At 46.1% G+C, this 26,468-nt stretch overlaps 1 protein-coding gene across 12 annotated transcripts in view; it reads right to left on the bottom strand.

Moving 5' to 3' along the window:
• Positions 1 to 26,468, bottom strand: part of TANC1 (tetratricopeptide repeat, ankyrin repeat and coiled-coil containing 1) — a 267,662-nt gene that overhangs the window by 22,587 nt on the left and 218,607 nt on the right. For 9 of the 12 annotated variants that reach the window (XM_032286476.1, XM_032286480.1, XM_032286479.1 and 6 more), the window contains 6 exons: positions 23,721 to 23,829; positions 21,639 to 21,761; positions 14,493 to 14,729; positions 12,205 to 12,390; positions 9,936 to 10,014; positions 1,763 to 1,834 (listed from right to left, as the gene is read on the bottom strand). In XM_032286476.1, coding sequence (XP_032142367.1) covers positions 1,763 to 1,834; positions 9,936 to 10,014; positions 12,205 to 12,390; positions 14,493 to 14,729; positions 21,639 to 21,761; positions 23,721 to 23,829 — 806 coding nt within the window. The remainder of the gene's footprint in view (positions 1 to 1,762; positions 1,835 to 9,935; positions 10,015 to 12,204; positions 12,391 to 14,492; positions 14,730 to 21,638; positions 21,762 to 23,720; positions 23,830 to 26,468) is intronic. The other 3 variants (XM_032286481.1, XM_032286482.1, XM_032286483.1) reach the window with 1 other exon arrangement.

Here is a 26,468-nt window from a genome sequence, read left to right as displayed (position 1 = left end):
TGTCATCATTAATGGAAAGCAGCAGGGTTCTCATAAATGTCATCTAATTGTAGCCAACGTGAGAACCGTGAGAAGCGATGAAAGCAGTGATGCCTGACCCTCAGCTGCAGGCCCGATGGCCACACCCTGCTCAACTGTAAAGGCAGAGACCACTAGGAAAGAGTGTGCCTGAAACACTGCACATTTCTCAGCTACTTTATCTCAATGATAAAATGTAATGAGGGATTTTATGATTTTTTAACTCTAGGAATTACTCCCCACCCGCCTTTGTAACTGACTCTAAGTGGCTACATGGAGGCAGGCTTGCTTTGCTGCCACTGGGAGCTTGATTGTCACACGGAGGGCTTTGGGGAAGCCGGCCCCCAAGTCCTCTGGCTGAAAGCAGCAATCCCTTCCCAAAAAGCCAGGCATTGTGCCTCCCCCTACCTTCTAGAAATAGAATTAAGCTAATAGAAGCCAAATTTCATAGCCTTGCTTTGTTCTTTGTTAGGCATTTCCTCTTGTCTCTAAGGGAGGGGAGGGCTTCCATTAGACAGAAGAACATACTTTCCAAGAGCTCTAAATTCTTCACTGCTACAAAGACCAGGTAGTTATCTAACCTAATCCTCAACAATGTAAAGGATAAAATGAAACGTAATCAAGATGCTCTTTCAGAAAACTGTACTTGCACTGGGAGACGAACGCCCCTGGTCCTGGGGTCTGGGACAAGCCACCAACACTGTCAGCCTCAAATGAAACTTCTGCAGGCCAGGGCCCTGCTGCTCAGTGACCTCACAAACGGGAAGTCAGCACTGCCCAGGTACAGTCATGCGCTGTGTGACGATGTTTCAGTCAGCGACGGACTGTGTATACAACAGCACAGTGGTCTCACAAGATGGTAATACGATATTTTTCTGCCTTCTCTGTGTTGAGGCATGTTCAGATACACAAGTACTTACCTCTGCATTATAGCTGCCTACAGTATTCAGTATAGCAGTATGCTGTACAGGCTTGGAGCCTGGGAGCAACAGGCTGTGCCATCCTGGCTTGTGTAAGTACACTCAAGGATGCTCGCACAATGATCAAATTGCCTAAGGACTCATCTCTCAGAACTATCCCATGCACGAATTTAGTAAGTTGCGATTTCCAACATGTTCCTTACTGTTTCCCATTTGGCAAAACTCTTCCAGGAGGGCTATCTCCCAACCGCCACGATGCGGCCTGCAGAGAAAGCCTGGCTGGGGCCAAGCACGGGGATTCCGTGTTATAAGGCAACAGGCGGCAGCCAAGCATCATGGAGAAACCGGCCCCCTCTGCCGACAGACATGACCCCATTTCCACTGAGCTACCTATGGGAGGTGAATACAGGGCAGAACCCAAGTCTGGGGAACCAGAACACTCCTGACCATGTTACAAATTCTACTGTAAAAACACTGTCAGTCAGTGTGTGGATTAAAGATTAAACAGGAACCTCAAATTGCCAAGTTCTTTTAAAAAATAAAATGTGTAACTGCACCTGTGAACACGACTTCACATGTGTGACCAAAATTCTTTTCCACCCCTCAATTATGATTCCATCTTCCAAAGTAATTGCAAAGTAATTGAAGATTTGATCACTTATATATCCATTTAAATACTCAACTGACAAACGTATAGCATACATTAACATATTATAATATTAATTTATCACAACCCTGAGAATACATAGCATTTAATGAACACGTATCAACTGCTGAGAACTGTGCAAAATACCCTGGGTGGATTCTCATTTAATCTTACGAACCTTTTGAACCAGATGTCATTATGATGTCCATGTCACTGAGTTGAGGTAACTGAGTCGCAGGGGTTACATCATCTGCCCCAAATCACAAAGGGAATAAGCATCAGAGTCAGAAATTTAACCCCAGCAACTGAATGGACCTGAAGTCATGCTCTTGATCAAAATAGGAAGATGCTATCAGCCTTAAATAACATGCCATGCCATTGTCAAGGCTTCCTACACGATGCTCTTGGCCCCTCATATTCATAAGTTCGTTGAACACAATCAACCTCTATGAGGAAGGACTACTCTTTAGTTCTCTGTTACAGATGAGAAAAGCCCCAGAGAAATCAAACAATTTGCTTAAGGTCCCACAGCTAGTAGGAGTGTGGCTAAGCCTGAGTTCTTAGCTCCTACACTGCTGCCTCCAGGAGGTCGCCTTTAAAAACAGGGCATCAGCTTTCTATGAGTGTTGTTCAGAACAAAAGTACCAGCAAGTGCTTTTCTTTTCCTAAGGAACTGCTGCGATTTCTCCCATGGGCAATAAAAATAGTCTACAAGGATTGTGTTCCCCTCTAATTCTGGCCACATGGCATTCCACGGCCACAGTAGTAGCTCAATTTAGTATGTCATGGCACGAATGCTTGTGCAGTTCCTCATGTCCTATTCCTGACTCAGTGTTTTAAAGTTCTTATTGGCATCCTTTCACATAAGCCTCTTCAAATCCTTTGAGGAATAATGTGTGAGCTATAACTAATGTAACCTAAATTTAAAACTAATTTCCTAAAACATAAACAACATAAGCCATCTTTCATACAGACTGTTCTTCTAAGAATCCATGAGAAGAGGACACCTTTGGACAGCTGTCATTTCTACAGTGTGCTGAGAATGTTCACGTTTGGAAGGCTGGGTTACATACCAAATGAACTAAAGCAGGCTAACGTTCTCTCTCCTCTCGGTAAAGGCTAAATTTGTGCTGAGGACTTGGTTATGTGCCAGCACCACATGAGGCCTCAGTGTAAAAGGGGGCATTTCCACAAAAGCATTTGACACAATCTCACATCTGGCCTCAAGAACACAGAAATAATCCAAGTATCATTTCAAGAATTTGAAAGAAACAAGGATGATTTTTCTGTGGGAGTGCAGTCTTTCCCAAAATATGAATGAATATGTTTTTTCTGTTGAAGGCAGAAGTGTTTTGTTTTTTATTAACTATTCAGGAATCACTCACTAGAAAAATGGACTCTGTACAGCAAGAACAGCTTGATGAAGGTAGTCAAGGGGCCAATTCCTGGGTTTTCTACCTGCTCACTTCTGGCCACTAAGCCTGCCTTACAGGGTGGGGACACGCTGACCTGACCCCTCTTGCTCTCTGCAGAGAGGAGTGGTCTCTGGAACCCACCCACATCAGGGGCAAAACCAGGAGGCCAGGGTGTGGACAAACCCAGCCCTCTCAGTTTTGATCCCCCATCTGCCTCCACTGTTTGGGGGACCCCCCTTTGTGCCCATCCTCCTCCGATCCAGAGCCCTGGGTTACCCCTTCCATGTTGGTAACCCCACTTTGTCCCTCCCCTAACAGGGCACAGGGTCACCCCCACCCCATCTCGCTCTTTTCAGGATCCTAGGCTGTCCCTCCCACGCACCCTGGAGGGTACTGGCTTACTCCCCATCATGCTGTTATGGTGTGGACAATTTCAACTGACAGCAGCCTGGATTTCCATGCCCACTCACCTTACTGAACCTTCTTAGAACAAACGCTTGCAGAGGAAGGAATGCCTTGATAAAGATTTTCCAAAACCATTAGTGGTGAGATGCTCAGGACCTCTGAAAAATCCAGTATCTTCAGTGTACAACAGCAAGTCACAGTTTTCTCTACAGGATACTCCATTTGTGTTCCATGTAACGCATACCCTCCACATGCCCCAACAAGACGTGGGAAAACTCTTTCCTTCCAATTTCTCACCTGAAATTCTGTCCTGAGATCTGCATGCCTCACCAAATGAGGATACTTCCTGAGAAAGGCCACGCATCATCAATGACAGGGATGCACCCTGAGAAATGCATCATTAGGTGATTCTATCATTGTGCTAACCACCCTATGTGTAACATGGGGACTTACAAGAACCTCGATGGTGTAGCCTACACACGTCTAGGTTACATGGGACAGCCTCTTGCTCCTAAACTGCTAACCTGTATCCCCTGTTACTGTACTGGATACTGTAGGCAGCTGTAACATGGTGGAACCTGTGTGACTAAACACAGCAACATAGAAAAGGTAAAGACACAGTACTGTATAGGAACAGCTTCCCACATGCAGTCCATAGCTGACAGAAATATCATTATGTGGGGCATGACTGTATATGTGACTGCAATGCTCAACCCAGTAGTTTTGACATTTGTTTTAAATTCTTACCAAATAGCCCCTCTTCTCTCCAAAACACCTAAGGTAAATTCAAATGAAGAATGGGTAGTTTTTACACCATAAGTAATAAGGCATCTAGCTCCCTGTGTTCTGGGGCGGACTTGGAGGCAGGAAGCCCACCATCCATGCCCTGAGGGCCCATGTAACAGAGGCCAAAGTAACCACAAAAGGGGAAAGGAAAGCAGTCCCATGGAAACTTAAATCAACAAAGTTTCAAATACAACAGGACCCAGCTTCACAGCCCAATTTGGAAACAGGTGCGAAAACCATGCCCCCAAGGGGCCTGGAAACACCCACCCCAGCTGCAGGGCGCTGCCTGAGACTCAAGATCCAGAGGGAGCCAGGTTCTGTCCAAAATTCCATCCAGAATTAGCAAACAGTGAACTAAAGTGAGCACACATGCTGAGCGGAACTGCTGCCATGGGCTACACAAAGGGAGGCCAGCGATGCAGCTAAGCAGTCCATTCAATTCACAGCGGAGAAGATCTCCCCATCTTAGGAGCAGGGGCAAATAGCAGCTTTGGAAATAAAAATTATTTACCTGACTTAACTCTTCTGGAAAGTATTCAACAATTAAAACGGTACGGAGTTAACATAAAGTAACACTTCACATAAAGTATTTCGGTCAGACTTTTAACTAACTCTGATAGGGCATCCCCTTCCAGAAATTAGGGAAAAGCAGCCTTGGGGAGCCACTGGAGTCTTATATGCATGAAGGACCTCCGAGGGGTAACTACGGCAGGGCGGGACGGCTGTCAGAGCCCAGCATGAGGGCACAGCACACCCAGGCTGAAGAGAGCACAGATGGGGCTGTGCCCACACCAAGCTTGGCTGCTAATAGCTGTGTTCCCAAAGATCCAATCCAGCGGCCCACAGTGCCCTCAGCACAGGTGCTGCACCGAAGACATGGCGAGAGGATCTGAGCCATCCTGGAGTCCAGCAGAGTATCGTCTGCACTAGAACACCAAGAAATTAGGATACTGGGTCGTTATGAGTGAACAGGTCCCTTACTCCTCCCCCTCCAACCACAGGTATTTCTCCCAAATTATTCTCCAAGTGAGCATCTCCCTCCCTCAAAATGATATGGCCTTGTTTCCTTTAAATCCACTTGTCCACTTGGTCAATACCTATGTAACAAGCACTGGGCTATACCTGCGCTGTCCAATTTGGTGGCTACCCATCGCATGTAATTTAGATAAATTAAGGTAAGATTTTAAAGTGTTGTTCCTCAGTTGCACACGTCACATTTCAAGTACTCAATAGCCACATGTGGCTAGCAGCTACCATGCTGGACAAAACAGACACCACTTCCATCACTACAGAAAGTTCTATTGGGCAGCACTAGAACGGACAGTTGCCATACACGAAAGTGAGCACAAGAGACAGGGAAATTTCTGCCCTCATAAAGCCTATGACTGGCTGGGTATGGTGGCTCATGCCTGTAATCTCAGCACTTTGGGAGGCTGAGTCAGGAGGACTGCTTGAGCCCAGGAGTTTGAGACCAGCCTGGGCAACATGGCGGATCCCCATTTTTTATATCTCTACAAAAAATACAAAGTTTAGCCAGATGGGGTGGCTAATGCCTGTAGTCCCAGCTACTTGGGAGGAAAAGGTGGCAGGATCCCCTGAGCCTGGAGAGGCAGAGGCTACAGTGAGCCAGGATTGTGCCACTGCACTCCAACATGGGTGACAGAGTGAGACCCTGTCTCAAAAAACTTGGGAGAAGCAGCCTTCTATCAAAGAAGCCACACAGAATAAGCCTATGAAATAAGATGTACCAATGATAAGTCCTACGAAGGAAACTGCAGAGTGAGCCAATGGAGTGGAGAGGGGTGAGGCTGGCCCATCCACCCGCATGGCAAGTGCTGGAGTAGAAGGGCCTCTGTTCTCTTCAGTGCAAGGTTCTAACCAGAAGCCCATAAGTAGGCTCACATACTTGAGAGTGGCCTGTGACTTGAAGACACAGTCCTTCTGCCAATCCACAGCAGCATGAGGTCACCAGCTAAGTATTTCTGGTCATTTCGGCTTGAGCTAAATTCACAGCAAATACTGACATGGAGACAGTAACTCAGTGTAGCCAGAACTTTGTGGGAGGCAGCATGGACTTCTCACAGCTGTGGAATGCCGGAAACAGATGCCATAAGCATCTGGTGGGTTCTCACCATGTTTTAGGCTGCCCAGAAACTACACAACAGACACTGACCGAGTCTGTGAATGTCACCAAGCCAAGGGCCTTGGCAGCCTCAGGGTGGTGCTGTTAGGTACAGGCATTCATCATCTGCTCTGAGCTTTCTTCTGATGAATGTGTCACACTACTTCTTATTCTCCATTGGAGACCTTTGTTTCTGGGGTGGGGAGGATGCAGGTGGGGAGAGGGACACCTCGAGGGCTACTGGAACTACAGAGCTGAGTTTTGAATGGCTGGTCCCTAAACACTGGACACACAAAAAGCAAATGGTCCCAGATGCTGGTGAAAACAGAAACTTAATACAAGTCAAGCCCTCTGCTCTCCAAAACCAGTAGAGACAGCCTGCAAGTTTTCTAAAGGTTGTGGGTTTACTGCAATAAACCTCCAAACTAAATACTGTTCCCATTTTTTATGAATGTCATAAAATTCTATTGTACATTTTCTTGTCTTCTTCAACCTAACATAGGAGCCACCTACTTCTGTGATGGCATCTGTTGACTCAGGGTCACCAGCAGGGAGATGTGTGCAGGGCTGAGAGTGGAGGGCTGCCCCTGTGCCTGATGCCACCACACCGATGGCCTGAGTGAGGGGGACCTCCACGGGCCTGCTGTTCCCTGGCTAGTGGCCATCATTCTACCTTACCAAGAACCCACTGCTTCCAATCAGCAACAGGCACGACAGCCACGCTTCTGCCATGTGGAACAGATTCACTGGATTGCAAGGCTTTCCTGGCAGAAAACTGAAGGAGGAATCTGTGCATGAATTTAGCGCCTCTGCCACTGGCTCTGGCAATGGTGGAGAAGAGATGGGCAGGCAGCTGTCCTCCTAACGGGGGTGGAAACCACAGGCCTTTCAAAGGCAGCAGGTGAGTCAAAACAGAGGAGGAAGCTCTGCCTTGTCACCTCATCAGCTAGCATTTTAAAGCCAAGCTGTTCACAGCTAAATCTATGCTGAACAGACTTGGGTAACATACTTAAGGTTTCAAAAGAAATAATGAATGGTGTTATCCTCACCAAGCTTCCAGTTTTTCTACCACCTTCCCACATCCCAGATAGGTATCACTCTTGGGATCCTATCCTTGTGCTGTGGCTAGGGACAGATAAGATTCTCCTGGTGAGAACCAGATGAGTCCTGGTTCTCCTGGTAAGAACGAGGACTGTGAGCTAACCCATTCACTCACATGATCCTTACCAAGACCTTTGGTTCTCTGTACGATGCCTCATCTGCCATCACTCCCACATTTAGGGTTGGTAAGAGACCCCATGTGGCCAAATCCCAAACATGGATGTCACATTCTAGGGCATGCAGTATACATTTGTGTAAAGACCCATATTTGCAAATGTCCTCTCAGCTGAAACCCCCTGCAAGATTTCAAGGTATTTTTCTGACAAACGCAGATCTGGAAAGTAGGAGGGCTTGGGGCAGTAGACAATAGTGGTTGTCTTTGAAGGACCACAAGAGAAAGGTACCAGACAGAAAAATGCACAGAAAGCAAGGCTGATTTTGTTGACATGCAGTCCACAGAGAACCACTGGGCTCTCTAAGCCTGAAAAACAGCACTTAGCTTGCCTCTTCTTGGTTTAAATTTTGACAAGTGTCTCACTCTTGCCCAATAAAATTCACCCCAATGCCTGGTGAGGAAGAGTGTGAACTGCTTCCTAGGTTGCCAAGTGGTCTGAAGGTCATGCGTGAGGCTTTGGAAGGAGGGAGGGGCTGAGTTACTGTTTACCTTTTCATTAAGACCCGAGGGACAACCACAAGGAGTTGAATTCTGCCAACAGCTGAGAGTTTGGAATTGGGTCTTTCCCCAGTGGAGTCTCTGACGAGAACACAGCCACAGCCAATACCTAATTAGATGCCTGGTAAGGTACTGAAGTAGAGAATCCAGCCAAACTGTGCCAAGAATTCTAATCTAGATAAACTGTGAGCCAATAAATGAGTATTGTTTAAAAAAAGAAGATAAAGGCTGATGGGAAGTCTGTCGTTTCTCATGTGTCTCTTTAGCTATCAGCTGAGAGGCAGATTCTCAAGGCGGGAGGATAATGCAATTCAGGACTGGTCATCGAGAGAAGAGAGCTCACAAAAAGCCTTCAGAAGTCAGCCGTTCTCTGGAATTTTCTTCCAAATGAAAAAGTCATCTTGAATATTAAAGGTCAGAAATTCTCATCTGAGCTAAGTATGTGATGTCACGGCTGCTAAACCTGATGTCCATCATCTTCGTGGGTACCACTCACTGTGTGTCACTCTGTCAGCCTTTCCAGACAGCTTTGCAGGGAGCTAGGAGTCCCCTAAAATGATTTGGGATGCCTGTTCAGAAAATCCAACCTTGGGCTTTCCCCCTAGTGAATCGGAATGTCTAAGCACAAGGGTCCCAAGAAGCTCTTATCACTAGACAATGAAAGAACAGGGATTTGGACCTTCTGGCTGTCAGTAGTCATGCTCTTATCCACTCAGCAATGCTGCTGCCCACTATCAAATTCCATCACATGGAAACTTTTCTTTCACCAAATTATGGAGCAGCCTACGCTATTTAAAAGGGTAAGGGAAGGATTCCATAAGTAATTATGCAGTATTTCAATCCACATACTTTTATCCGTAGACATAATCCAACTCCGGAATTCTGTACTTTGTCTACACCTGGAAGCACACCCAGCTCCTCTTTTGGGCCCACAAAGGAGATGGAACAAACAGCTGTGAGGCTCTGAAGGGCAGGCTTGCACTCCTGCCAGGAAGTGAGGCTCTGCGGCTTTCCCCTAGGGTGAGCTATCTAATAAGCTTGCCACATCACCATTTGGCTTGTTAGGAAATAATTTAGGAGCATTTGGAAATAAATCTGTGCAAGAGAAATGGAAATCATATATACAGGTACACACACAGAAACATAACCTGCAAATTCATATTAAACACTTTTGGTGACATCTACTTAAAAACAGCTCATAATTTAAAGTCTTAGATTTCTAACGCTAATCCAGTCACATGGAAAACTGGAAAGCAGAATTACTGATTTAGTCTCACAAGCAACCAACTCAAATCTTCACCAGGATGTGCTCATCCCAGGCTTCTTCTCACTTTAAAGACCAATGGAAACGACTTGATGGCTTGCATTCGGTATGGTAAGGAGACCCCACGAGGCTGAGTTTTACCCTCATTCTATACAGGGCAGGGCAGGCCACTGACTTCTGCGCTGAGCCACCTTTGATTCATGTGAGAATGGGGATGGAAGTTCATGCCTGGCTCACCGTGCACAGGTCACAGGAAGATCACATTGGTTAGAGGTGTGAGATTTGGCAAACCAGAAAACATCACCTTACTTAAGGACTTCCACGTGACATTCATCAGATGCCTGGCAACTGTTAGTCTAATTCAAAATAATCAGTTAATAGAATTGCTTTAAAAAATAAAATCTTATGCTTCTAGTGAAGTTTTGCTACTCATTTAGAAAGTTCAAGAAGCTCTAAACTTAAAATGCCTGTGATAAAATAAAAATAAGACTACATACATCATTCATTTTTAAGACAATTAGGCCAAAATGCAGCTAAAACATCAAGCAGACTGCCCCAGACTATAAGGAGTAGCAATCTAATTACCTGTTTCTCCCCACAACGTGTCGGTGCCATTGACTTCTACTTCATGTTCCTTCTCCATCCCCAGCAAGCACTGGACCACCTGTCAGAAGTGGCAAGGTGATTTAATGAGTTCTCATAGCAAGAGGTGCTTATTACAGCCCATGCATCAAAGGAGAGAGTGTGTTGTTTTTTAACCATTATTATCTCACGCTGCACGAGAGAAAAATATAATGAAAACTGTTTTCAAGCATAATTCATATGCTATTCACACTTTCAGTTGGAGAATAATTTTAAAAAATCTCAGTGAATTTCAGCAACATTGTTCAGGATTACTAGGTACTCAGAATTCTAATGAATTCTAACATGACCCAAATATGCCAGCCTAATCAACAAAGGACATGGCAGATCACATGAAGTGCAGTTTCCGCATAAATCACCAGAAGATAGTGAATCAATTTTTCACAAGAAAGGAAAACAAGGTGATATATGCCTTCTTCAATCAAAATTTTTACAAAGTATTGTTCAAATACATTTTCTACTGGAAGCATTATTCTTTTCCCTTATGGGACTCTCCCTGTCAAAGAGGTCAGGTCACAGGTATGGAGGCAGGAAGGCTGGTGTGCAGGGAGACGAAGCCTCTGTGCCCTGGACCCGAGCCGGCGTTCACCCTGAGCAACAACAGCGAGCAATGGGCGAACATGACACCGTCACCTTCTGGTCTCCTAGCCCGCACTCCTTGCGGGGGGGGGGGGGAGGGCTGTATGATGACCCCCAAAGATGTCTACATCCCAACCCCCAGAGCCTGTGAATGCGACCTTATAAGGCAAAGAGGAATTGCAGATGTGATTATGAATCTTGAAATGGGGTGATTACCTCACATTATCAAGGTTTATGTCTGATACACACCTGATCTAATCAATCACAACCATCCTCTTTAAAGGGATAGGAGGAGTCCAGGTCAGAGGGCAGAGGAGAAGAGATGACAGAGGCTAAGGTGAAAGTGGGGCGCTCTGGAGATGGAGGAAGGGGCCACGAGCTAAAAAAAATACAAGGGGCTTCAAGAAGCGAGAGAAAGCAAGGAGACAGGTTCTCCCCTAGAGCCTTCAGAAGGCAGGCTTGGCCTCCTGATAGTGTGGTTTTACACTTCTGACTTCCAGAGCTGTCAGAGTAATTGTGCGCTGCTTTAAGCCACCAGCTTTGTGGCCATATGTGATAACAGAGTTAGGAAACTAATAAGCCCTTCAAGTCTCATGGTGAACAAACCCCGCTTTTTTCACACTACTGGCTGTGCTGAGGTGGTTTTCACTCAGCATTTCCTCCCAACCAGCTTTAAAATAAGGGGGTTAGCATGAGTGAGACAAAGGTCATTCCTACGGCATTCATGGTCCTCCCAAGGATGATTTTTCACACTTGAAAAATGGAAAACATCTACATTTTCATGTGTGTTTGACAGTATCTCTGTGTATATATCTATGTGCTTTTAATGTTTTAAATGCCAGAAATTAGCCAGCCACTATTTCATGCTTGTGTGAGTGTCCGCCCATGAGTTTTGAATGCCCAAGTTGGCCAGGCAGCTTCACGCTGAAATTTACTCAAGTCATTTTGGAAAAAGAATCCTACCAAATACTGGCACCTCTAATTGCCTCAAGATAATTGAGAGTGAGAAATACATAGGAGGGAGCACGTAAAACATTATTATATTCACAGACAAAGAAAGCCAAGACACACAGGTCAGGAGGTGACAATTAAATCTTCAAACTGAGGAATACCAACATCTGTCAGAAATAAATGCTCTATTTAACTGCTGCATGGAGTTTTCATTCAGTGGAGGAGCTGCAAATGACAAGCATTCTTACGTGCTATCGAAGCATTAAAGCTCTATTTTTAAAAATCCTTCAAATACTCAGGAACGATTTTAGAATCAGGATTCTATGTGATTATTGTTAAAAGAACACAAGGAAAGAAGAATGAATCAAAGGGGAAAAAATGTAAAACAGCAGGGCTAGAGGGCAGAGCAGGGAAGGAGGAGAAACGTGAGGAAGAGCTGAGAGTGAATGACATCGAAAGGCCTCCCACAGAATAAGTCTGCCTGTCCCCATCACGTGCGCACGGGATTGTGCACTGTCACTCACGGGAAGGATGTGATGCCCATCAAAGACCTTCTACTGCAGGTGGTCAGCACCACCTGCTAGTTCTTGGAATCCTCGTTCTTTCAGCCCTTCAGTGTGTCAATCGACCTGCTGGGCTACAGCTTCTAGCTTCCCAGGAGGAAAGCCCCTGCCCTACTCACCGAGCTGTGACCCATGCTGGCAGCTGCGGTCAGTGCCTGCTGCAGGGCGTGGCTCTTCCTCAGGGCGCCTGGCTGGGGAGGACCTGGCGACCACTCACAGGTCAGCAGGTACTGGAGAATGTCACCATGGCCCCGTAGAGCACTGTGGACAAGCGCGCACTGGCCCTTCTTATCCAAGTGGTCCACCTAGAGGCAGGAGTAGGGGAAGGGTACGATTGAGCATCACTTTGCCTACGAGCACATGGATGCACCACCTAACTGTGTGCAAACCCTACTCCCTGTAAGCATATGTGGAGTTCACATTCAAACTTGTTTTTCTGGAGTACATGGAACCTTAGTCTGGATTAACTTCCAGGCGGTAACGAATGTACCATTCCAGGCCTCAGATTCCCTTTGCAAGACTCAGGGTCGCAAAACATCCTCCTTATCCTATGTCCCTGCAGCAAACTACACAAAGATCCTAACTCTCTTGCGAGCATGTATGGAGACACAGACCAAAACCTTGGACAAGGCCCTGTGCTTCCCAGCTTTGGTTGCCAGGTGGTGCATTCTAAATCTGCTGTGACGAGCTATAATTTAGGGGGAGTAGAGCCACACTGTGGTCACTGACCTAGGAGATCCAGAGAAAGGGAGGGATGTGGAAAAACAGCTGAGTGTGAAAGAGCAGGAAGGGGGTCCGAGGGGCATCTTATTGGGAAGGAGGCCTCATGCAGGCCGGTGGCCTAGGCATGCTGGCAAGTAAGAGGGGTGGCCACAAAGTCAGGGCAGGCCAGCTAGCCAGAAAAAGTGAGTGCCACACACCTCCTCCTCAAGGCCCAAAGGCAGCAGGCAGCCCTTCTTGTCCTGTCTAAACCCCAGAGTACGGGGGCTGGGAGAGGAGCCGAGGGCCTAGCCTTGCATGACTACCAGCTCTGGGGACGCCCTGCACCCTCACTACAGGCTTTGCCAGAGCCCGGTGACACAGCACTCAGCCTCCTACTCCAGAGCTTTCAGCTGTGATGGGGGAGGCCTGCTGGCCTCAGAATACAATGTAAAGCACAGCCGGAGTCCGGAAATGGAGGTGCGGTGATGTGCAGCAGTAATGTACCCACCCCAAAGGCTTAGCCACATATTTCCCTTCTCTATGAACTGGAGTTTTTAAGTCCCAAATGTTGGATTTTTGAGAGAGAAAAATAAAGCTCCCATAGCTGTTATAAGCCTAATATTTGTGAATTTTAAATATCCTAATTAAAAGATAAAAGATAAGTAGCAGGTTATGTCTACTGATATTCAAAAGGCACATTTCCCAAAAAATTGCTCCTAGTAAACCTAGAGTTTACAGTGAGCTCAATATCATTCTCATTTACCCTATTAAAGCTGACAATTCCTGGCCAGATGCAGTGGCTCATGCTTATAATCCCAACAGCTTGGGAGCCCAAGGCATGCAGATCACATGAGGTCAGGAGTTTGAGACCAGCCTGGCCAACATGGTGAAACCCTGTCTGTACTAAAAATACAAACATTAACCACGCATGGTGGTGCACACCTGTAGTCCCAGCTACTCAGAGGCTGAGGCAGGAGAATCACTTAAACCTGGAAGGTGGAGGTTACAGTGAGCTGAGACTGTGCCACTGCACTCAAGACTGAGTGACAGAGCCAGACTCTGTCAAAAAAGAAAAAAGCTGACAGCTCTAGAGTAACTTATATAGCAATACATGCTTATTTTATATATGACTGAATGCTTATACAACGGCCCTGTGGTAGGGACTGCTGTTATGCCCATTTTACAGATAAGAAGCCTGAGACACATAGGATCAATAACTTGCCCAACACCCTAGAGCTGGCAAGTAGAAAGATGAAGATTCCAGGTAATCTAGTTCCTGCAGCTCAGGCACATGGCTTCAAAGACCCATGGAACTCATCTTACTGTTTTAAAAAGACATAAAATGGGATAAGAAGAGAGGAGGAAAAAAAGCAAACACTTAACCAATCTCAGTGCTTTCTAGATCGATACTTGCAGGGTTTTTAAAGGCTGGCCCTCCTCATGTGGCTAGGAGCCAGGGTCTCCGTGGAACTCTGCTTCCCCTGGACAACGTTAAGCAGAGTAGCTGTGTATGAGCAAAACACACCTCTCTAAGGTTGCCCCAGTCAGGCACATTACAAAAGTGACTGATCCCTGCAGCCCTGCCCTTTCTGTGTATGCTGTGGTTCGAGAGACAAGAGAGTCTGGGCCAGCAGATAACAACTCTAGCAACGAGATGCAGCCATTTCCCTACCCCAGCCTCCCTCAAAGGCAGGCTGCCTCTTACCCTCGCTCCCTTCTTGGTCAGCAGACACACCAGCTTCATGTGGCCGGCGGCTGCTGCGTAACAGAGGGCAGTCATGCCGTTCTCCGACGTTCCGTTCAGGCAGGCACCGAATTCCAGGAGCAGAGTGACAACTTCCTCGTGGCCAAGGTGAGACTGGACGCACAGGATTGGGGCATTATTTAACACTTCTGTCCTGTAGTTCACATTGGCCCCTCCCAAAATCAGGAGACGGCTCACCTGTTGGACAAGGTCCCCCAACAAGATTGTCACACATATATATATATACGTCATCTGAACATTTGTGGAAATTGGCAGTATCCTCAATTTTCAGTATAATTTTAATCCAGTGGTTCTCAAACATGAATGTGCATCAGTATCACCTGGGAATATATTAACAATGCACATTCTCATTGGTGGGAATGTAAAATAATGTAGCTTACTGGGAAACAGTAAGACGGTTCCTCAAAAGATTAAAAATAGAACTACTGCCCCAGGCATGTGCCTGGAATCCCAGCTACTCAGGAAGCTGAGGTGGGAGGATCTCCTGGGGCCAGAATTTGAGGCCGTAGTGCACTATGAACACATTTGTGAGCAGCCTGCTGCACTGCAGCCTGTCAAGTTTTCAAAAAAAATTTAATTAAAAACAAAACAACAATAGAATGTCCATGTGATCCAGCCATCCCACTTCTGGGTATTATATAGAAAAGAACTGAAAGCAGGATCTCAAAGGCATATTTGCACATTCATGTTAATTGCAGCATTATTCACAATATCCAAGAGGTAGACACAACCTCAGTGTTCATCAGTGGATGACGAAAATGTGGTACGTGAACATGCAATGGATTACTATTCAGACTTATAAAGGGAGAAAATCTTGCCATATGTGACAACACAGGTAAACCTTGGGGGAAGTGAAATAGGTAAAACAAGCCAGTCACAAAATACAAATGCTGTGTGATACCACTTATGAGGTATATGCCATAGTCAAACTCATACAGAGAGCAGAATGAAGGTTTCTAGACCTGGGCACAGGGGGAAATGAGAGTTGTCACGTAAGGGATACAGAGTTTTAATTCTGCAATATGGAAAGTACTGGAGATCTATTGAACAACAATGGGAACACTGTTAACACTACTGAATTGCAGACTTAAAAATGATTAAGATGGTAAATTTCCTTTTGTGTTTCTTAACTGCAATTAAAAATAAAAATAAACTAAACAAATGGCCATGCACGGTGGCTCACGTCTGTAATCCCAGCACTTTGGGAGGCAGAGGTGGGCGGATCACCTGAGGTTAGGAGTTTGAGACTAGCCTGGACAACAAGGTGAAAACCCATCTCTACTAAAAATACAAAAATTAGCCAGGTGTGGGGGCGGGCACCTGTAATACCATTTGGGAGGCTGACACAGGACAATCACTTGAATGTGGGGGGGCGGAGGTTGCAGTGAGCCGAGATCACATAATTGCACTCCAGCCTGGGGGAGAGAGTGAGACTCCGTCTCAAAACAAAAAAAACAAACAAAAAAAAAACCGTAAGCAACTGTAAATTATTGGGCCCCTGCCCCTGATTACTGATTCAGTGTATTTGGGTGGTACATTTTTAATGAGTTCCCTGTTAATACGGACACTCTTGGTTTGGGGAACCACATTTTGAAAAATCACTGTTTAACCTAAACAAAAATAGGAAATTCATTTTCCTGGCAATGAAGTAATAATTGTGTCTGGGTGCAGGGGCTCATAGCTGTAATCCCAGCATTTTAGGAGGCTGAGGGAGGACTGCATGAGCCCAGGAGTTTGAGACCAACCTCGGCAACACAGCAAGACCCTGTCTCTATAAAAATGTAAAAAGAAGAAAATAGTAGTCATGGTGTTAAATAACTAATAGTGAGGTAAGGCCAAAAGTAAATATAAATACTTATTTCTTCACAAGGATATGTTACTAAAAGAAGCAGTTCAGAAATGTCCAGGTGCCTCGGGACTGTCAGCAGCACGACACTGCCAGAAGACAATGTGCTGCTTCCACTAATAACTATATCCCCCACTCAGTAAGCTCCTTGGATCTAGGTATGGGAAAGCTTTTTATCTATAGATTTTAAAATAAAAATCACTGAACATATACAAATTTTAGGTATACTAATTTCTTTTCTTTCAGATCTCCAGATCATTAGATAAAAATGATGCTCCTCTAACAGCTATTAAAATGTCCAGTGCATTTCTTTCAACGGCTCACTTTAATGGTCCTGACCCACATCAATCACTGCCCCTGCCAAAGCCTGGCAGGTCTTCCCGCTGTCCACTAAATGTGAAAGCCACAAAGACTGTCATTTATTGACTAGAGACACATGGGGATCATTAAAAGATAGAGAGAGACAACAAGGCATAAAAAATTCAGGGTATTTCAGTGATACGTGTCCACAAGAGTAGCTGACAGAATATTTACAAACAGATGGGTCTGGAAAATTATACTACCAGGTGGTGAAACTATAACTCACAATTGCATGCGAGAGGTTAGAACCCCAAACGTCAAATTTGAAGAAGTCTTGGCTACTGAAGCTTGAACCCCATGTGATCCAGGCCTCCAGCTTCCTCTCTGATCTTCTCTGCAGAATCCTTCCCTCACTGCAGCCACCCTGGACCCAGCATGTGCTGTGACAGTGCCAAGCAGGGACGGCCTCATGGCCTCTACCCCTTATAATTCCCTGACTCGAATGCTCATTCCATACCTATAGATGCCAAAGGATCGCTTCCTGCAGGGCTCTGCTCCAGTGCCAAGATACGGGGGAAGAGAGTCCCCTGCCTCCACATGCATGCACCCATGCATGCACCAAGCCCTCTCCATCTCTCAGCACACTCTGCTTTACTGCTTAGTCCACTGCACCAGACACTGATTCTACAACACAGAAGTTCCCAAAGAAGAAAGGCAAACAGAGTCCCTCCACAGACAAGGATGGCCCACACACCAACTTCTTCACACTGCTGGGACTGCTATCTACATTTAAGGAAGAACAGGCCATGTGCAAGTGACAAGGAGGCCCTGAGGAGCCAGCCGAACACCTGACCAACCTGCTGTTCACCTCATCACAGACACCACTGTCTGTCAGACCTGGGTAAGCACCAACCCAGCGTCTGCGGTCCTGTTGTCAACTTGCACTCATGGTGGAATGGATGAGAGATCAAAAAGGCCGTCCTGTCCTAACACTGCTGTTTCATGGGCAACTCCAGGCAAATGACCTCATTAATCCCCACCGAGCCTGCTCTACAGATCTATACAGGCTTGCTTTTAAATATGCCACCAAACTCAAATCTAACTCAAAAGCATTTTAAGATTGTATTATACTACAGCATTAATAAAAGTGTGGCCAGGCGCAGTGGCTCGTGCTTGTAATCCCAACACTTTGGGAGGCTGAAGTAGGTGTATCACCTGAGGTCAGGAGTTCAAGACCAGCCTGGCCAATACAGTGAAACACAGACTCTACTAAAAATACAAAAATTAGCTGGTTATGGTGGCACGCGCCTATAATCCCAGCTACTGGGGAGGCTGAGGCAAGGGAACCACTTGAACTCAGGAGGCAAAGGTTGCAGTGAGCCGAGATGGTGCCATTGGGCAACAAGAGTGAAACTCCATCTCAAAAAAATAAATTAAATAAAATAATAAATAAAAGTGTTTTTGAAACCCCTTTGGATAACTGTGGACAGAAGATTATGCTGAAGAAATACATGAGGATTTTATTAAGGCTGATGAAACCAGTCCTTAGCAAGAGGAGTAGAGAAGATACACCCATCTAGAAATAATGCAATGCCACCAATGGACACACCAGACTCTGCTAACAACAGGACGGGCAGGACCATTTGTAAATTCCCCGGATGATATTGCCAGCCAGTTACATTCTTTCCTCCCCCATCAACCCCATGCCTTCTTGAGATCCATGAGCCTAAAAGATGAAGGATTAATGATTTGAGTTCTCAACCAGCCTCCAAACTAAACTACTGTGTAATTTTCACCTCTCTGTGCTTTAGGTGCCACCTAAGAAAACAGCAAGCTTGCCACCCCATTCTATCCAACAGGTAGTCTTTGCTAATAATGGTGGAAGGTATACTTGCAGTGCCATGATGAATCTTCTCCAAGAGTTTACCTGGAAGGCATGTGCTCAGGGCAGAGCTTTCCTAAAGATGTCATCAATTCATACTTAATCTGCTTTTGGAAAAAACAGTTTCTCTTGTGGGTGTAATGCTGTAGGTATTTCTACCACTTAACCCTCCATCATCTTTCTCTAACCTATGGTTCTTAACCTGGATGCACATCAAACCACCTGGGAGCTTGAAAGTTTCCAATGCCCTGGCCCCACCTTTGGAGATTTTGACTTAACTGAGGCTGGGGCTGCAATGCCCAGAGCTCCCAGGTGATTCCAGCGGGCAGCCAGGGCTGTAAACATATCGAGTGATAAAGGCACCTGCAGAGCACAGGCTTGCTGAGTGTCGGGCGCCCTTCCAACTGTGTGATTTTGAGCAATTATCAACTGCCCTAAACCTTAGTTTTCTTATCCGAAAAATTCACAATAAAATTTCACTTCACTTGGTGGTTGCAAAGATTAAAAATCAATATGTTAAAAAAAAGTGTATGTGTGTATACATATATATACACATTAAGCATTTAGCATGGCACTCAGCATCCTGTACATGCTAAATAAACGTTAATTGATATTATTATAATCAAACTTTCATAGAGTCTTCAGAAAGGACAAGAACTCAGGTCCCTGACCTCTGGAAGGCACAGGATGGAGATCTGCCCTCCTGTCGATGTCACCCAGCATGCCCACCCTGGGCTGTTCACCAGCACAGAGCAGCAAGGACACCTCACAGAGGTAAGTCACCGCAACCATCACACCCTCAAGGTAGGCAGCTCCTGTTAACAAGCACCAACTGGCACATCCAGAAGTCCCAGGTGCCTATAGCAGAGCCACTGTTTCCAGAGATGAGGCAAAGCACCATAACAACTCATGTAAACATCATTAATGCCAAGCATGTTCCCGGTAACTTTAACATCTCAGGTAGGTTTCTCATTACTCAAGAGACAGGCTCTTTTGTGTCTCCACTTTATAGGTGAGAACACCAAGGCTCAGAGGGAGTAAGGCAGGGCTGAGCACTAAGCACAAAGCTAATGACAGTCACAGAGCAGCCAGGTGGCAGAGGCAGCTGCCCTGGCTGAGACTGCATTGCACTGAAGAAACCTGTTTAAATGATTAATCCTATAGAGTTTCCACCAACGATATGGAAATTTTCTGACCATGATCACAGAAGCCCTTCTTGCACAACACTTGGAAGTGGTGGTATCTCTATACTTCTGGATTTAATGAAAACAGAAAAACAGGAAGGGAGCTGGGGGTTATGCAAGGCAAATGATCATGAGGACCAGAAAAGGCTTGTTCAGGGTGGTCATGGGGCAGTGCCAGCATTCCCACTAAGTACACTGGAGGCTCACACAAGCACAATTGTTTTTAAACGTGTCCTGCCTGACTGTGATGCAGGATATGACTAGATCTCCGGCCAAGGGAAGTTAGGCCAAAGTCCATGCCTAGCTCCTGTTCTCCTCTCCTTTCTGCTATCAGCTGAGCAAAGATTTGCAACCTGAATCCTCCTGAGGCCACAGTCTGTGGCTGGCCACCAGTCCTATGAGATGGTACAACAAAACCACTGACTGGATGGGACCCCAGTGGGCCAGCAGGGCCCAGGCTGGCCCATCCTAGCCTGGCCATAGGAGGTGACATGGTTAGAGACAGCTGGCATGCCACTGGAAGTAAAATACATCAAGTAATCATCGCAGAACAAGTCACTTTAATTTACCAAAGTGGCAAACTGCAATTATTGTTCAAAATGACATTCATTCCTGTATGACAACATTTAATACGCTCTAAAAAAAGTTCCTTAATTGCATGCATAATTTAAAATTACTGTAATTTGTTCAAGATCCTGTGAAAACCTTCCCCCCCCCCACCGAAAGATAAAAGAAACAGAAGGATAATGAAAAGACTTGAGATTCTATAACCACATCACAGAAATAATTTGGGGGATGGTGTAGATGTAGGTGACACTGGAGTTTTACAAAACAAGGTAAAAATGATTAACTCTTAAAATCGCATGTATGTTAAAGAGGAAAGTTTATAATTCCAGGAGGGCCACGCTCATTTCATTATTATGTTGCAAGTTTAAATTTACTGTCTTAAAAACTTGTACTCAACAGATGTTCCTCATTTACTTATCTCCATATTAAAATAACTTCTATGCCCAGAAATTCATTAAAGTATGAAAACAGATATTGCCATTTTTACTCTTGTCTTTCTTCCTTATGATTATAGAATTTTAATAGTTATGGAGAAGCCAAAGGATATACTCTTAGCTGAAATGAAAGATGAAACAATGTGAGTGGTTCAGGGGGAAGACCTGGGCTCACTAAACTGTCTCAGAGCTTCCACAGGCAGCAGGCACATCAGGGCCTGGGGCTGAAAGGCTTGGACACTAACTGTCTTTGTGGCCTTAGCAGGCTACTTGGCTTCTGTGTGCTTTAGATTCCCAGGCTACATGAAATCAGGAAGAAAAATCTACCTTAAAAAGCTGAGTGGAACATCATGACATGACAGCCACTGACCAAAAAGTGAAGAAGCTCTTGCTCCACAGAAGGCCATGCTGATATCCTTTCCATAGGCAGAAATATGCATACATGAAACCGTGATCATTGTTCTTGCATGTACTCATCTCGATGCATTACTCGTCAATGCCTAATTTCCCATGAACTCGAAAGAGATGGTCCAGGTTAGTAACCCAGGACACTTAAAAATCCATTTTCCCTAGAAATCTCTCTGATCTTTGATTTCCATTGTAAACTGTTTCCTTATCACATCCACTGAGAAACATTTACCATATGTGCACAGAGCAGCCCTGACCACCTACATCTTCCTGCCAAAAAGCTAAACTTCTGGAAGAACGAATAATACAGCGCCCAAGCCTATGTGATCAGGAAAGCACATCATTAGAAGCTCCTCTGTGTCCTCTCACCACCACCCAGGGAAGAGGGAAGCAGGGCTGTTGGAGGAACAGTCAGCAGGTGGCCAGGGCTGGGTCTCTGCCTCTCTGTGCAGGAGGGTTGCTCACCTTCACATTGGGAGTATAGAGATTCCTGAGAGAGGCCAGGGCAGCAGACAGTCCCTCGGTGCTGTAGCCGATCCACAGTGCTTGGAGATGGCTTGAAGAAATTCCCGTCTTCTTACTGAGGCCCTGGAAACAATCAGAGACAAATCTGCCTGAGCGTCTCCTTCCCACCTGCAGGGACACTCTGAAAGCGGGTCTGCCACAGAGGGTGCAGATACCAGCGGAAGGCATGGGGTCTCACACAAAGAACGCCTGGACATGCGAGCTTTCACTACCTGAAACCAAGGTCAAGGAATCAGCCTGCCTTCGCTAGGTTAACTGTGTGCCTGGGGAGATAGATGGCAGATCAGAGTTTCTTTTTTGTCCTTGAGTCAGAGTCTCCCTGTGTCACCCAGGCTGGAGTGCAATGGTGCAATCTCGGCTCACTTCAACCTCCACCTCCCAGGCTCAAGTGATTCTTGTGCCTCAGCCTCTCAAGTAGCTGGGATTACAGATACATGCCACCACTCCCAGCTAATTTTTCTATTTTTAGTAGAGACAAGGTTTCACCATGTTGCCCAGGCTGGTCTCGAACTCCTAGCCTCAAGTGGTCCACATGCCTTGGCCTCCCAAAGTTCTAAGATTACAGGTGCGAACCACTGCACCCAGCCAGAGAGTTTCTCTTTATGGAAGTAAATTAGAGGAAGAATAAATGACAGAGTATCACCATCTGCGCGTCACATGGTGGTGGGTGCCTGTAGTCCCAGTTACTGGAGAGAATGACGTGGGAGGATCCCTTGAGCCCAGTGAGCTGTTATCTATCGCACCACTGCCCTCCAGCCTAGGCAAGCAGAGCAAAACTTCAATTAAAAAAAAAAAAAAAAAGTCCAGGCATGGTGGGTTACACCTGTGATCCCAGCACTTTGGGAGGCAAAGGCAGGCAGATTACCTCAGGTCAAGATTTCAAAACCAGCTAGGCCAATATGGTGAAACCCTGTCTCTACTAAAAATACAAAAATTTGCCAGTTCGCTCTGTTGCACACACCTGTAATCCCAGCTACTGGGGAGGCTGAGGCAGGAGAATTGCTTCCCTCTGGGAAGACAGAGGTTGCAGTGAACCGAGACTGTGTCACTGCACTCCAACCTGGCCAACTCCATGTCAAAAAAAAAAAAACCACATCACCAGATATAACACCAAATGAATGAGTCCAGGCAGTGACCAGCAACAACTGATGGCAACACAAAATGAGAAGCAAGCACAAATGCTGTGCCTCCTGATGTAAAAAACTTTTTTTTTTGAGACAGAGTCTCGCTCTGTCACCAGGTTGGAGTGCAGTGGCATGATCTCGGCTCACTGCAACCTCCGCCTCCCAGGTTCAAGAGATTCTCCGCCTCGGCCTCCCCAGTAGCTGGGATATAGGTATGCACCACGACACCCAGCTAATTTGTATATTTTTAGTAGAGATGGGGTTTCACCATGTTGGTCAGGATGGTCTTGATCTCTTGACCTCATGATTCACCCACCTAAGCCTCCAAAAGTGCTGGGATTACATGTGTGAGCCACCGTGTCTGGCCAAGAAACTCTCAGAACTGCAATCTTGACACCCTGAAAGGGGTAAAAAATGATTGAAGTGATTAACCCTCTGCATACAACTACTGAATCATAGAAAACCCAGGAAAAAGAGGAACGTGTTAAACTGCACCATGAAAAACAAGCGCACAGTCAGAAAGTCCACGTGGTACAAAATCACCCAGGGAACTCGGATTCTCAAACAAATCAGTAACAAGGAAACAAAAAGTAATCAACAAAGTAGAGCCTTTAAATAAAAAAGAAACTTAAAAGAGACTTAAAGGTAGGAAAAAGTAAAACTTAACCACAGCACTCAGAGACACACTTGAGCAATCAACTATAGCAAAATGCAAGGAAATGCCCAGGCTGAGTCAGAACAGCGGTTGCTTTTGGAGAGGGGAAGTGGGAAGAGGTTGCATTTGGGCTGAGGTGCGTAAAGTGTTTCTCGGATGACTGACAGTGCCATCTAAAATCTCCAAAGCAAAACCTCAAAATGACAACGAAGAAACCCTTCCCCAAGCTGGTGTGCATCTCACCTTGAAAATATGTGCCTTCAGGATGTGGTGGCCGAGCTCCATGGTCTGCTGGCGGTTCAACTTGCCCTCCTGACGCGAGAACATGAATGCCAGGAGAGCGTGCCCGTTCCTAGGGGAAGAAACACGAGGGCTCATAGCAGAAAAGCCTGTTCCACCCCACTGCAGACCCACTCTCAATCCACCACCTATCATTTAGTCATTAATTTATGCCTGTCACAAAGATGTAAACTCTGTGAGGCTAAGGGTCTCGTCTGAGTCACAACACCTAGCAAAGTGCCCAGCACTTGTTGAACACTCAAATGTGTTTCTGGGATACACGGATGAATAGACACAGAGTACAGAACCATCTCTGGGCCTGGCCTTCAGGTTTCCTCAGGATCACCAACTGCAGGTAGACAAAGGACAAGGCCTCACACTAGGAAGGAGAGAAAAGCCAGGCCATGCTAGGTGGCAGCTCACGATCAGGAATGCTGAGAATTCTAGGCTTGGATGGCACACAAGTCCTTGTGGTGAGAAGAAGGCTAAGGCATATAAGTGGGCTTGCTGCAGCTGGCACATGGTAGACATCCAACCAACAGTGCCCATTTCCCTTTGTGAAGGTACCATCCTGCCCATTTTCCTGCCCATTTGCCCTCCATGTGTGTAGGGCTCATTTTACCCTCCTGTGGACCCCATGCCTTTGTCTAAGCCAACCAGTTTCTAAATGACACATAGAACTGCTTATTCCAATAGCAGTGACTTCTATCTAAGGTAAATTATTTTCATTTCTATCATCCTGACAACTTTGAGCTGCTGTTTCACTGGGGAGATGCAGGGAGGAAAAGACAGACATCATATACATGTTTTAAAAAACATCCTAGTAGTTGCTAATCTAGATGATTAAAAGCATACATTATTTAAACTGCAATCATCTATCCAGATGCATGCCTGTTTCTCAAGTAGGTTGTAAACCATGCAGACAGGAGTAAATCAAGGCAGGTGGAGGCTAAGGAATCAGTTTTTATACTACAGAGGAGGACATGATGTTTAAGGCCACACTGCCCCGAGTCCTGTCCAATGTCTTGTAATGGCCTGGAATTTTCCAATAAGCACATACCCTGTCACCCCTGGACACCTTCCACATCCCAGATCTTGAGCCTAGGACACCCCTCCAGTGAGAGCCTCTCATATTCCCTTGTCCCCGTGGAAACCGCTGTCGGAGTCTCTCTAGTGCTCCAGGGCCCCCAAGGCCTCCCTAGGTCCTACCCATGGGCTGATCCCAGGGTTCAATCTGGCCCAGATCTGTCAGTCAGAAGCACTCTCCCAACCACAGGCTAAGTCCTCCTAAGTCTACCAGCTGGCTGAGCTCTGTGGCCAGGCCAACTGTGTCCACCACAAAGACATACTAAGTATCATGGCTGGAGAGTGATGACCACATACCTCTTGGAAGTAAGGTTTCCAGTGCTCCCGGGTGAGCACAGGGCATCTCACCTCTGAGCAGACAACTCCCCACGCCACTGCTCCTCACTTACGCTCCTGCATACTCTGCTCGCCGTTCCTCCCTGCCTTCCTGTTTGTGAGACCAAGCACCCCCTTCTAAGATAATCTGCATTCATGATTCTGTTCATTTCCAGTTCTTTCAGGTATCAAGTTCTTATCCTATGCCAGATGCAGAAACTTAACTGAATTATCTTATTTACCTGCACAACCTAAGTATTATGATCCCCATATGCTTACATGAAGAAACAGAAGCCTGAACAGGTAAAGCGACTTGTCCAAAACCAAATGGCTAGTAGATGACAGAGCAGAGATTTGAACTGAAGTCTACCAGACAGGAGAGCCTGTGATCTTAACCACTGGAGCATGAATCTTCCTTCATTCATTCACAGCTACACCTTAGCACTGGCACCACGTCTGACAGGGGGGATTCTGTGGGGAACAATGCAAGGTGCTTCCCTTGAGCTCTCAGCAAAGGGAGGGACATGTAAAGGAAAGGTAAGTCAGCTAACTGGGTGGTGTGAACAGATTCCACGGGAACAAAGAGAAGGCAACCTGCCCCTCAGTCAGGCCCCATTCTTTCCTCCTCGCATTCCCAATTTCTTCTTTATGGATCTTTCTCCTCACTATCTCAATGATGTTTCCGACAATATCCCAATCTGCTGTGTTACAAAAAAACCCAAAAAACAAAAAAAAAATCTGCTCGCCCCTTAAGGCCTTCCACTTCCCATCCCAGGACGCTGGCTCCCTCCTCCTTCACTCCTTTCAACCAAACAGACGGAGTCTCCTAAGGATCCAGGACCCTTCTCCATTACTGAAAATCCAAAGATTTCCTGTTAATCCTCATTTCCCTTCACCTCTTGGCAACACTTTGGTCCATAAAGTCCCTCCCTCCCTGAAGCCCTCCTTCATACCCTGGGAGCCCAGTGCTATCTGTCCTCTAGTGACACAAGCTTCCTCACCAAGTCATGCCAGACACCTCTCCATCAGTGATGCCAGATCTTCAGCCGCCAGCTTCTCCTCCAGCCTGCCGATCTGACCTGCCCCTGGAACCTGTCTGCCAGGGACAGATGGCTACCTCATAATCTCAACTGTTGAAAACTAAAACCGGCTCTGTCCCTGCAAAGCCTGCTGCACACCGTCTGCCTTCTTACCCTTCCCAAGAGCAATGCCGCACCTAGTTTCTGGCTCTTCCTCCTCTGCTCTGCCCATGAGGCCAAGTCACAATGGCCACCTCATGTCATCAAGGCCCGTCTCCGCCCCCAGTCCCAC

The sequence above is a fragment of the Sapajus apella genome, unplaced genomic scaffold (genome assembly GCF_009761245.1).
Source record: "Sapajus apella isolate SASKATOON/1434 unplaced genomic scaffold, GSC_monkey_1.0 scaffold18, whole genome shotgun sequence".
NCBI lineage: Eukaryota > Metazoa > Chordata > Mammalia > Primates > Cebidae > Sapajus > Sapajus apella.
Note: the sequence above shows the minus strand (reverse complement) of the source record. Positions and strands in the feature narration are given on the sequence as shown.